General features: G+C 35.5%; 1 protein-coding gene across 2 annotated transcripts in view; it reads right to left on the bottom strand.

Moving 5' to 3' along the window:
* Positions 1-13,793, bottom strand: part of CDH18 (cadherin 18) — a 780,971-nt gene that overhangs the window by 66,431 nt on the left and 700,747 nt on the right. For both annotated transcript variants that reach the window (XM_033178841.1, XM_033178840.1), the window contains exon 9: positions 9,479-9,615. In XM_033178841.1, coding sequence (XP_033034732.1) covers positions 9,479-9,615 — 137 coding nt within the window. The remainder of the gene's footprint in view (positions 1-9,478; positions 9,616-13,793) is intronic.

The following is a 13,793-nucleotide window of genomic DNA, read 5'->3' on the forward strand; positions in this document are numbered from 1 at the left end:
TAACATGAAGGATAAAGGAGATGTTAAAAAAAATTCAGAAAATGAAAAATCAGGGAGAATTGGAGACAGAGACCTGATCAAAGCAAACTCAGAGCTTAATTTACCTACGAACTTTACAGATACATGAGTCAATAAATCTCTTTTAAATTTGAGAACATATTGAATTATTTTTCCTTGTGTGCTTTTTTACATATGAGTGAAAACATTCAAACAAATTCTGGCAGCCACCTCCAAGACAACACCAATTATTCCAGCCTGTATTCATATCCTTGTATAATGACTTTCCATATCTAATAAGGTTTTCCATATTTAATAATATTAAATACAATATTGCAGAAGTAACAATGTGTAATTTCTGAGGCTAGGTCATAAAGAAGATGGTTACCTTCAGGTCACTCATTCTCGGGTAACTCACTCTGAGTTGGTCAGCTGCCATGACAATCAAGACACTCACCAGTCCTATGGAGGAGTCCATGACATGAAAAACTGAGTTCGTTGCCAAAAACCAGCACCAACTTGCTAGCTATGTAAGTGAGACATGTTGGAAGTGTCTCCCCCAGGTCTAGTCACATTTTGAAATAATTATAGCCCTAATCAAAATCTGGGTGACAATCTCTGAACCTGAATCACCCATGTAAGCTGTTTCCTTATTACTGACCCAAAGAAACTGTGTAAGACACTATTGTTTATTGATGTTTTATATTACTACATTATGAAGCAATCTGTTACATGGCAATAGATTGATACCTATATGTATAAACAACATTTCTGAAAAGCATTTTGTTTGATTACTTTTGATTATTGGTTAAGGCAATACTGGCTTCTTTCTGTGCTATTCCCTTTGTGCGCTAAGAAAAAGTGCCAATTAGGATCTCTTTGTGTGCTAAGGGAAATTGCTAATACAATCACATTTGTGGAAGACAAATTGCATACATCAAAATAAGCACATTGACAATAACAAAATAATGTTTATAAGCTACAGGGACTTAAAAATACTCACTCTGAGGTAATGGGTTTTTATATTGTTAGATGCAGCTGCTAACCAAAAATAATTTCATATTAAGGGGCAGTAAAGAATACACTCACAAACACTACATTTCATTTCTATCATCTGACATTAACAGTTGGATTCCATTTGAAATTTGTGGATTCTAGTCTTTCAATATGTTTGCATGAGAGTTGAGAGAAAAATAACTAAAAAGAGTCAATGAACAAAGAAAACACAAACATTGGTTTGTGGACTGTTATGTATGTAATCTTTATAAAGAAAAAGTGAAAAAGACAGCTGAAGCAATGCATACAATATGCACTTTTTGTTGTTTCACTTGTAAATTCCGGAAAGAGCAGAAGCTTTCAGACACATTGAAAGTTTCAATAAAGTATAATCTCCCAAACTTTGGCTCTTTTGGAAGTTTAACTGTTATACAAGCAATGAATGATTAGAGTTTCCTTTTGGTGAATTGATCAGGTCAAAGAAATTTTTACATTTAGTGCATAGAACAATGTTAAATAGGATATTTGCATTAAATTATGAATAAATTGTGTAGTGAATCATGAAGTTGTTAAGCTGTTATGATGGGTGGAGAAAGTAGGAGCAAAATATATTTATGTGTTTAACACAATTTACTAACCACGTTCTACATACCAAGACATTCACTAAGTATTTGACAATACTATGATGAACCAAGATAAGTTAGACCAGATTTCTAAACTTGATTTCTAAACCCATAGAGGTGAAAAAAATACTACAATGAAATGTGATAAGTGCTATACTTAATGCATGCACAACATTTACCTGTGGAAGAAAAGAAACTGTACATTTGTCTAAGTTGTTGCAAAAAATGTTACAGATGTGACATTTTCAACAGTTCTTATAAGTAAGTAACTTTGTAAAGCAGAGCAAAATGAAAACAGGTCACTGAAAGATGAAAGGATTATGAAATTATTGAAAAATCCTGGCCTGTTTGGGGACTATGACTAAAAGCACAATACATATTTTTCAGAGGATTAAGCTGAAAACAGAGAGGGCTGAGTCTTGTTAAGGAAATCCATCCATGTGGAGTTTATTTCTTAGACAATCAGGAAATGTGTATGTGTCTCTGTGCATGTGTTTGTCATAGGATTAGAACTAAATGGAGCTATGATTTAAATCAAATTGTGGTTAGAAACAATGTTTCTTAACCTTAACCTTAACTTTACATTAGATTCATCTAGGGCAATGGTCCTTACACTTTAGCATGAATGAGAAACACACGGAAGGCCTGACAGAACCAGGGTTTCTGGGCCTCAACCACAGAGTGTCGGATTCACCAGATCTGGGCCGAGGCCTGAGGATCTGCATTATTAGTTCCCATGGAACACACTTTGAGAGCTACCAGTTTGGAATGTAAGATGCTAAGGACCTTCTTCAGGAAAAATGAATCTCAGAATCTCAGATAAGCAGTGGGTATAGTACTCGAGGGGATTCAAAAACATAATGTGTAGTTAGGTTTGAGATCCAGATATTGCGAAATATCACTCAGATAATGGTGTGAATGATGCAGTATATGGTATTGTGATGGTTAATTTTATGTGTCAACTTGCCTGAGCCATGGAGTGCTCAGATATGGATAGTTACACATTATTCTAGGTGTTTTGGAATGAGATTAGCATTAGCATTGGGAGACTGAGTAAAGCAGACAGTCTTTCATATTGTTGGTGGGCCTCATTCAATCAGTTGAAGGCCTTACTAGAACCAAAGTACTTCCCCAACGACAGAGAATTCTCCTGCTTCACAGCTTTGCACGAGCTTTTCCTGGCTCTATAGCAGTCTGCCTGCCTTCAGACTCAAAGTGGGATACAGAGTCTTCAGATTTGGGATTTGTCATCTTCCATAATCACGCGAGCCAAATTTTTATAATAAATCTATCTGTTCCCCCTCTCTCTTTCTCTCTCTCTTTCTCTATCAGTCTATTTCCATATCTCAATATATGTACATATATATGTGTCTCTGTGTGTGCACACACACATTATACACACACGCACACACACACACACACACACATCCTCCCTATCACTCTGTTTCTCTGGAGAATCCTAATACACAAATTCAGACACATTTGGAATCAGAAGAGAATATGCAAGGCAACCTTTACTCATCCCTCAACTCAAGACTGAATCTATGCATTATCCTCTCTATAAAACCTTCACTGATCCCCTTAGAGTGATTAAACTACCAGTTTTGTAGCCCCTAAAAATCTCTCTTATCCCTAAAAAATCCTGTTTCCACAGTAATTTTCCAAAATGCCATTATCTACTTACCTTGTCTTATGAATTACACTCAAACGCCTCAAACGCAAATAATATTCTCAATATCCCTAGTGTCTAAAATACCACACTGCCTAGCAAGTATCATTTATTAATATATTCTGCATGAGTTAATTGAAAGATACTTTAGGATAAAGATGATAAAGTATCCAACACCAAAATACTGGAATGGGAGCTAAAATATAGAAAATTTTAAGAGGTAAAAGAAAGATGAACATAGTCACATGTCACCAAGAAATGAGGGAAAAATGAAAGGTAAAAAGTACTGATAGGTTTTGGTTATTAGGCAGTCATTGATGCCCTATTTGTAGGTCCTAACAAAGAGTTGGGATGGAAATATGCATAATATGCATTATATAAGGGATGCATAAAGGGAACATTGAGTGATAGTATGTAAGTTTGAAGGAAAGTTTATTATCCAGTAAGAATCTCATAGCCATTGGAGAAGAGCTCATCCCAGCTGGCACATGATCTCAGCCTTTTGAGACCTTAAGTAGAGAACTCAGTTGAGCCCATCTGAATTTCTGACCTACAGAAATCTTATTATTATCTGTTACACAACAATAGAAAACTAGTTAAAATTACCAAACAGCTGTAGTATAGATTGCACAGAGGGAAGGTGGTGTTACCCACCGCAGAAACATTCTGTAGGTCTTTACTTGGAAAGTACTTTTCCCCAAAAACTGTGATATATGATGAGAATACAACACTTTCTAGGTCTCTGACCATAGCCAATATCTTGAATTTATCATCCTCATAATGTTATCTTTACAATTCTAAAAGTTAATTTCCTTCACAATATGAATTTCAAAAATAAATAACAAAATAAACCTTAGTGAGTTAAAATAACCAGACCAATGATTGGGCTCACCAAACATCAGCTTCCCTAAAGGGCCATATTAGAATAAGCACAGATTTAGGCACTGGAATATTTATATTGGTATATTGTATGACCCTAAAACAAGGCCTGCTCACAAGAAGGAAGGAGCACTGTTTCTCCCTTGCCCTCATTCGTTCCTGGATACTGCAGCTGCAATGCCTCACCTGCCCAGAGGAGGCACCTTTCTCTTGTAGACATAAACCCCTAGGTAGGCTAAAAACAATACTTACAAACATTCACTACTGAATGTCACTTCACAAAACAACTGGCTCTTCAGAAACTGTACATTAAGAAGATTTCTAAAAATGCAATTTGAAAAAGTATTAGCTACCCTTCCAAAACAGAATATATCAGAAAATACTTGGGTAACGTGGCTGATGTTGAGGTTAAGGTTGACAAACAATTGTATCTGGCAATGTTCCTGATGACACTAACAGTCAATTAAGCCAAGTAATCAGTGCATGCATTTCATTTCTAAATACAGTCTCCCAACATGGCTATAAAATCTTTACTAGTGCTCTTTCTTTCTATACACCTATTTATGATTAGAATTAAATTATATTTTAGTAATGCTCATTGAGGTGTTCTCCAAGGTTGTTTTATTACCATCTAAAAACTCAGAAAATTACAATTTTGTACTGCTTTACTTAGTAGATATAGATCAACTCAAACCCCATATAAAGTATTGCACATAATAAAAATATACCTATATTTTACCAAGTAAATATATAATCAGGATGTTACTTAGTAAAAACAGGCATTTATTTTGGTGATGATTGCAAATAATATAATTTTTATGAGTGCATGAACTCATATATATTCATAAATTACATTCTGCTTAATGCAAATATTATTTGGAGTGGGGTAGTGAATAAAAATTAATCTAAAGCATGTCTTCTGATTGAAATGCTTCTGGAGTTGATTCTCTTTCCTGAAGAAGTAGCTCAACACCCTTGTATTAGTCTGTTCTCACGCTGCTAATAAAGACATATCTGAAGCTGGGGAGGCCTCACAGTCATGGCGAAAGGCAAAGGAGAAGACAAGTCACATCTTACGTGGCAGCAGGCAAGAGAAAGTGTGTGCAGAACACCCCTTTATAAAACTATCAGATTTCATGAGACTTATTCACTATGATGAGAACAGCATGGAAAAGACGAGCTCCATGATTCAATTACCTGCCACCTGCTCCCTCCCACAACACGTGGAAATTACAGGAGCTATAATTAAAGATGAGATTTGTGTGGGGACACAGCCAAAGCAAATTATTCCCCTCCTGGTCCCTCCCACAACTCATGTCATCACATTTCAAAACCAATCATGTTTTCCCAACGATCCTCCAAAGTCTTAACTTATTTCAGCATTAACTCAAAAGTTCACAGTCCAAAGTCTCATGTGAGACAAGGCAAGTCCCTTCTGCTTATGAGCCTGGAAAATCAAAAGCAAATTAGTGACTTCCTAGACACAATGGGGATCCAGGCATTAAGTAAGTAAATATAGCCATTCCAAATGGGAAAAATTGGTCAAAACAAAGGGGCTACAGGCCCCATGCAAGTCTGAAATCCAGCGGGGCAGTCAAGTCTTAAAGTTCCAAAATTATCTCCGTTGACTCCATGTCTCACATTCAGATCATGCTGATGCAAAAGGTGGGCTCCCATGGGCCTGGGCAGGTCCAACCCTGTGGCTTTGCAGGGTACAAGACCCCTCCTAGCTGTTTTAAGGGCTGGCATTGAGTGTCTGTGGCTTTTTAAGGTGCACAGTGCAACCTGTCAGAGGATTTACCATTCTGGGGTCTGGAGGACATTGACCATCTTCTCATAGTTCCACTAGGCAGTGCCCCAGTGGAAACTGTGTGGGGGCTTGCACCCTACATTTGCCTTCTGTATTACCTTAGCAGAAGTTCTCCATGAGGACCCACCCCAGCAGCAAACTTCTGTCTGGATGTCTAATGGTTTCCATACATTCTCTGAAATCTAGGAGGAGGTTCCCAAACCCCAGTTCTTGACTTCTATGTACCCTCAGGCTCAACACCATGTGCAAGTTGCCAAGGCTTAGGGCTTGTACCCTACGAAGCCACTGCCCAAGCTATACCTAGGCCCCTTTTTTGTCACAGCTGGTGCGACTGGGATGCAGGGCACCAAGTACCTAGGCTACACACAGCAGGGGGCCCCGACCCAGCCCATCCAAAAATTTTTCCCTCCTAAGTCTCTGGGTCTGTGATGGGAGGGTCAGCTGTGAAGATCTCTGACATGCCTTGGAGACATTTCCCCCATTGTCTAGGTTTTTAACATTTGACTCCTTGTTACTTATGGAAATTTCTGCAGCAGGCTTGAATTTCTCCCAAGTAAATGGGTTTTTCTTTTCTAGCTCATCATCAAGCTGTACATTTTCCAAACTTTTATGCTCTGCTTCCTCTTGAACTCTTTGTCGCTTAGAGATTTCTTCCACCGGATACCTCAAATCATCTCTGTCCAGTTCAAAGTTCCACAGATCTCTAGGGCAGAGGCAAAAAGCTGCTAGTCTCTGCTAAAGCGCAATAAGAGTCACCTTTGCTCCAATTCCCAAAAAGTTCCTTATCTCCATCTGAGATCACAACAGCCTGGACTTTACTGTTTACATCACTATAAGCATTTTGGTCAAAGCCATTCAACAAGTTTCTAGGAGGTTCTAAACTCTCCCACATCTTCCTGTCTTCCGAGCACTCCCAGTATCTCAGAAGTTCCAAACTTTTCCACTTTTTTTTTTATCTTCCTCTGAGCCCTCCAAACTGTTTGAACCTCAGACTGTTACCTGATTCCAAAATCACTCCCACATTTTCAAGCATCTTTACAGCACTACCTCACTCTACTGGTATCAATTTACTGTATTAGTCTGTTTTCACACCGTTGATAAAGACATGCCTGAGACTGGGTAATTTATAAAGGAAAAAAGTTTAATGGACTTAGTTTCACATGGCTGGGAAGGCCTCACAATCATGAAAGAAGGCAAAGGAGCAGCAAAGTCACATATTACATGGTAGCAGGCAAGAGAGAGTGTGTGCAGGGGAGCTCCCCTTCATAATACCATCAGACCTCCTGAGATTCATTCACTATCATGAGAACAGCATGGGAAAGACCGGCCCCCATGATTCAATGACCTCCCATTGGGTCCCTCTGATGACACGTGGGAATTGTGTGAGCTACAACTCAAGATGACATATGGGTGAGGATATAACCAAACCATTTCGGCCCTCATAATTTTTTTCTTGGATATATTTTTCCATTCATCCCTTTATTTCTTAACTAATTTTTAATAAGTCCTTATTATTTAATTGCCATTTAATTTGTTCTTATGTTACTAAGGATCCACGATTGCTAACGTCTGGCTATTTTGAAGATGAAAATAACCAGAAGTAATTGCAATTGAACTCACTCATGGATTCTTTAGAGCACCCCTTTAAAAGGAGTTAGTGAAAAGTTACTTTTACAGAGATATTATGTTGAAAAACTAATCCAAATGAAAGTCACTTGAGCTAATTTTGTAGACACCAATATCCAAGTAGAATAAAAAACACTGAAATAGCCTCATGATTGCTATATAACTAAGGGCAATAGAAGCATGCATAAACTACAGTGCAATACCACCTCACACCACTAGAATGGCTATAATAAAAAGACAGATAGTAATAAATGTTGGTGGAAATATGAAGAAATTGGAAACCTTATTGCTGTTGGAAATGTAAAACAGTGTATCCACTTTGGAAGACAATCTGCCAGTTCATCAAGTGGCACAGAATTACCATATGAGTTACCTGCAATTTCACTCCTAGGCATATACTCAAGAGAAATGGAAACATGTCCACAACTACTTTCACACCAATGCCTATAGCAGTATTATTCATATTAGGAAAAAAAGATGGAAGCCAGATGAATGTTTGTCAAGTAAAGAATGGATAAATATGTGATATATCAATACAATAGAATAACTTTGGTAATAAAAAATAAGTACTGATGACACATACTATAATATGGACAAATATTAACACATCATGCTCAGTGAAATGAACCTGTCACAAAGGACTACCTATTATATGATTATTTTATATAACAAAGCAATAGCAGGCAAATTTATAGAGACAGAAAGTAAATTAATGGCTTCCTGAATTAAGGTGAGGCAGTGTGGGGGATTATGACTAAGTAATGAAGAATTTTTTTTTTTGGAGTAATAAAAATATTTTGAAATTGGTTGTGGTACTGGATGTACAACTCTGTGAATATTCTAGAACCCACTGAGTTATACACTTTAAAAGGGTACATTTTATACTGTGTGAATGATATATCAATGAAGTTGTTACAATTTTTAATGTTTTAGACCATCTGAAAGAAAAACAGAACGTGATTTTACTTTACATGGCACTATTTTCAAATGTGAACTATTCTTAATCTCTAATATATTAATGGTTTTTCATGAATACATCAAAACATTTCCTAAATATATATATAAACTCTTCATCACTTTTAAAGTGAGGATAATTGGCACCTTTGGTCTACTTACGAATATGTTAAAAAAACTTTATTGTTATGAAGATGGATTCATTTTCTTAGAATTATATTCTAATTCCATTTAACACAGTCATGTCTACCTTTATGATCCTAGCAGTATTATGGATACGCATTTTTGTATGTTGTTTCCTGAGCTTAGGTGTTTATCACAATGGAATATTCTGGGTGGAGGTAGAAGAAGAGTTACCCTCAGCTTTAGATCATGTACTTGAAGAGACCCTAGACCTGTCTGTTGAAATTCCAAGAATTATTCTTTTACTGTAAGTTCTATAAGTGTTTTTGAAACTTGAGCAGAAGTGTTATATTGACAAAATAATCAATGTGCAATTATATATTTTTATTTCGTTCTTTTTCCCTAAACTACCACACATATGAGGCACCCTTCTTCCAAAGACTTGATAGGTTAAGTATGGCAAAAGCAAATGAAAAAGCAAGTCTCCCAATTAGAAGGAGAACCAAATGCCCTTGACTCAAGGATGAGGCATAAGTGTTCTCTGATGCAAATTTTCCATCACCGTGCCAGAATTACAGTGAGGAATGTATAAGACTTATTCATGCTATCTGATAAGGATAAAGTATATCTAATACACTCCGCTTACTCTCTGATAATAAATTATATTTAATACATTCCACTTACTCTCTTAGATCCTGATATCAAAAATAAAGATGATGAGAGCCCTGCTCTTAAGGAAATTTCATTATAAGTCTTCTTGCACAAGTGACATCTTTTACTATGATACATGAAGTAGTTTACCATTTTCTGAAGCAGTGACTGTGATGTTGTACCATGGAGTTTCTTCTCTGTCAAGAACCTTTGTAGTCTTAATGGTTCCAGTATTGGCATCAATGTTGAAAAACCTGTCATCTTCAGCATTGTAGTTGATGAAGTATCTAGAGAAAAAAAGAGAATTTTTTACTTGATGTTATAATGAAGAAAATACAACTGAACCAAGAGAAGCATTATATTTAAATACGTTAAAATATTCAAATATTCTATATTTGATTACATGGCAGTTTTATATTTTTATAGAACTTACATCAATTATTCTTATCTGTCAGTCTTTAATTCTAAGTTCAATTACTAATTCAAAGAATAATTTTATTAGGTCTTACCAAGTTCCATGAATAAAAGTAGATAGTAGAAACACAGGGATTAATAATGGAGAGACCAAAAGAACTCACCTCTTAGAAACCTATAATATGTTTAATAATAATAAAAAAAACCTACAATAAGACTTCTTGTTGCTATTATCCAAAAAAAAAAAAAATTACAATCCTTGAAGTCAGAGATAAATTAGGAATTTATCTTGAAATTTCATTGTAGCTAAGGTTTAAAGATAAATATAAAATGAAAAACAAAACATTTATATTTATTAACATTGTACCTCCACCACAGTTCAACTAAACCCTTCTTTAGTCAAAGAATGAGACAAAAAATAAAGATAGGTTGAATTATAGACCACAAATTATTTTCCCTCTTCAATTCATGTAATTTTGCAGGATTCTCTCATATTAGGTTAGATTTCAGCTTACTTTTGTAATCAAATGCGCTGAAAGTGATCATGTCTGTCTTCTTTCTGGGCCTAGGTTTCATGAGACTTTGTTATGTTTCCTTGTATGCTATGCCACTGCCACAAGAAAAGCATGCTTGGGCTAATTAACTTGTCCTAGCAGGAGGAATTAAGGTAAGACCTTAATTGGGGCAAAGTTGTCCCAGTTAAGGCTCCCAACCTAGCGTAGATCAGCCTAGTAAATGTGCAGAAGCATGATTGAGTACTCCAGAGATAAACGGAGCTGGCATCAACAACTAGCCTAATTCAGCTAGCCTTCAGCTAACTCATCGACACATATGGTATAGTCAGACATAGCTTTTTTTTTAGACCCCTGGGTTTTGGAGTTATGTGTTATTTGGCAATAGCTGATTGACATGTCTATGCATAAATACTATTAAACAATTATCATATGTTCTAGAGAAGCTTCAGACTATTTCTACAACTATTTAAGGAGAGAAATACTCTCTTTTCTCCTAACCTCTAATGCTTATTTCTCTTTTTAAATCTAAGCTTAAGTAATATTTCATCTTGATCTGAAAGATGAAATGGACTAATTATGTGAAAAGTGCTAGGGAAGAACATAGGAAACAAAGAAAATCAAGATGCAAAGGTCCAAATTAAAGGAAAAGTTTCAATTGATTAGAAAACAAATCTATGTCAATGTGGCTATCCAGACTGAATGACATGAATGTCTAAGAGTTAGGACAAGGTAGGACAAGGCAAAGAGTTTTTTACTCTTTTGTGAAAGCAATGGAAAAATTTCAAATTCAAAAAAATAAAAAGATCAATTCATGTTCTGAAAAATAACAGTGGCTACTTTTTATCATAGATTGTAGAAACATGAAAACCATTTATAAAAAAAAATCTTTGTCAACTTGGACAAAGATGGAAAGATAGAAGATCATGGAAAGAAGTGTATAACGTACTGCTATATATGAAATACAATTCATAGACTTTTTATTGAAGTGGCATTAGTAGAGCAATTAAATCACAGGTGACTTCATTTGCATGTGTGTGTTTGACCTACTATTTAATTGATAGGCCCCTTTACTGAGGTGGATAAAAAGAGTTAGGGAAAGTTAATTTGGGAAAAATGAATGATTATGCCTTAAATGCCCATTAGATACCCACGTGGAATAAAAAACAAAAGATAAATATGGGTATGGAGTTTGATTGTCCTTTCTAAACAGGAAATATAACTTTGAGATGACATATGAGCATAAAGGTAAGGTAATGGGAATGCTATCATCTCATCTGGAACAGAATTGTAAGAGAAAAGAAATAAAAGATTGAGCACTAAAGTATACAACCTACTGAGTATAGAGCAGGCCAATATCTATTCAGAGATGGTGACAGCCAAAGGAGAGAGGGAAAACTGGGAGGGGGAGTGGCGTGCAGCCAAGAAATGTCTTACCAGGAAGTAAGGAGCTAACAACTGGGGTGAATTCTGTTAGGAGATTGATTGAGGTTAGTGAGGGTTAATTGGATTTGGCAAGATGGACAATATTATTAATAGTTAACTTGTCAAGAATAATATCAGAAAAAATATCAAAGGATTGGAGATTCATTACAGTGGCTTCAAGAGAAGACACAAAGACCATGAGTCAAGACAAGTGATCGATATATTTTCCTGAATGAACAGCAGAAAAAAAATAGCATTTTATGTCATCAGAAAAGTGGTTCAACAAATTATTCTCTTTTTTATGGGAAATAATAAGCATTGTCTTTGCTGAAAGAAATGATGCTTTTGAAAAAAGGGACTATCAAAAATGGTAAAACTCATGGAGAAGGTGAAAAGAATTGGATTCCAGGGCAGTTGTAGAAATTTCCCATTGAAAGTAATAGGGATGCTTCTTCCATTTTAGTACGTGTAAAAGAAGAAAAGCTGGGTAGAAATATAGGATAGGTGTGGTGATGTAAATATTGCAAAATTCATCATACTTTCTAGAACAGAGAGTAAGTGGAATTGCAATACAACCCCATGCCTCTCATAGGCATAAGGTGTTAGAAGGGTATGCAGAGCATATTGCTAAGGTGTGAAATCTTCTAACCTCCTGTGGATAGGCATGAACACACATGGCAGAGGATATTAATAGCAGCATGGAGAATGAAACTACAGAGCAAGGAGTATGCCAAGAAATCTAACTTATCAGTAAAATACACATAAAAAGAGACAGATTGTATCACTTGTGTGATGAAAACAAGGAGCTGACCACTGTACACTGAATGTTCTAATAATAAGTACATGTTAACTGAAAAAAGTTTAACATAAAAAAGAAATTTAAACAAGAAAAGGTACAATTTTAAAGTAAATCTTATTCTGAGACAAAAAAACAAGATGTTACATAATAGTGGGAAATCTGTATGTCACTGGACTTCTCAAAGCATAAAGCAACGCTACAGTAAAACCATTGCACCTTCTTTGAATTGAGTCTATACTAGAAAAAAAAAAAAAAAACCCTTCTTATAATATCCCTTTCCCAGAGGATAAATGCTGAGGATGAGGGCTGAACTGGTTAGGAAATGAGAGATGTCTTTTCACGTGGAAAGGACAGCATCCTTTAAAATGTAATCAGTAGGCTTTCTGGCTATTTTATTACCTAATGTTAACCTGTCTGTAAGAAATTGTCCATTTTTGGTTACTGTAAGAAAATCAGCTTCTGTATCTGAAATTTGGAGGACTCAAATTTGGAACTTATTATTCAGCTTCAAAGCTTCCTGCAGCACCTATCAGAAAAGCTCAGATTATATTGCTCTAGATCCCTATGAAATATGGCAAAGCATGTCTCGTTTTAGAAATTCCATCACCTTAGAACTGTCAATCTGGAAGAAAATAGGTTTGGTTTTGTTTTGTTTTCCAAAAATATGTAGTCTTTTTGCCAGTGCAATCTCCTCTTTTTTAGCCACTTCACACTGGGCTTTCTAACGTAAGTGCTAATATCAATGGCTTAGTATTTTTAGAGTTAAACGTATTTTAATTTATGTAGGTTTAAATTAAGTTTATATATTAGAAAAATGGTAAGCATAATGCTAGGCACGCATCTTTAGACTCACATTATTTGCTTCTGAGTTTCCTAAGCTATCTAGCTCTCTAGGGAAATCAATATCCTAAGGGCTACATTTTAGGCGATGCTTGGATCCAAAGAGCCTTATTCATGAAGTTGCAATTGAATTTTGACTCAAGTACAACTAAATAGTTCTGCCTAACCACCTTTGGCTTTCTGCCCAGACATGGAAATAAAAACTCAGAAGTAAAGTGGAAATGTGAGAAAAGAGAAACTATTCAAGACTATTTTGAAGATTAAATGTAGAATCATTCTATTTAGAATTAAGAAGTGACATGGGTCCATAAAACCGTTAATCAAACAATTAAAAAGAGATGAGAATATTCTCAGCAAATTATTTTTCAAATAATATTACAATAAAATGTTTCATAAGCCCTCAGAAAGTTAAAAAAACTTAATACTTTATGAATGTATATATCAATATTTAGATTTTAAAAAATAATTAATTTGA

The sequence above is a fragment of the Trachypithecus francoisi genome, unplaced genomic scaffold, assembly GCF_009764315.1.
Source record: "Trachypithecus francoisi isolate TF-2019V2 unplaced genomic scaffold, Tfra_2.0 Lachesis_group2, whole genome shotgun sequence".
NCBI classification, from domain to species: domain Eukaryota; kingdom Metazoa; phylum Chordata; class Mammalia; order Primates; family Cercopithecidae; genus Trachypithecus; species Trachypithecus francoisi.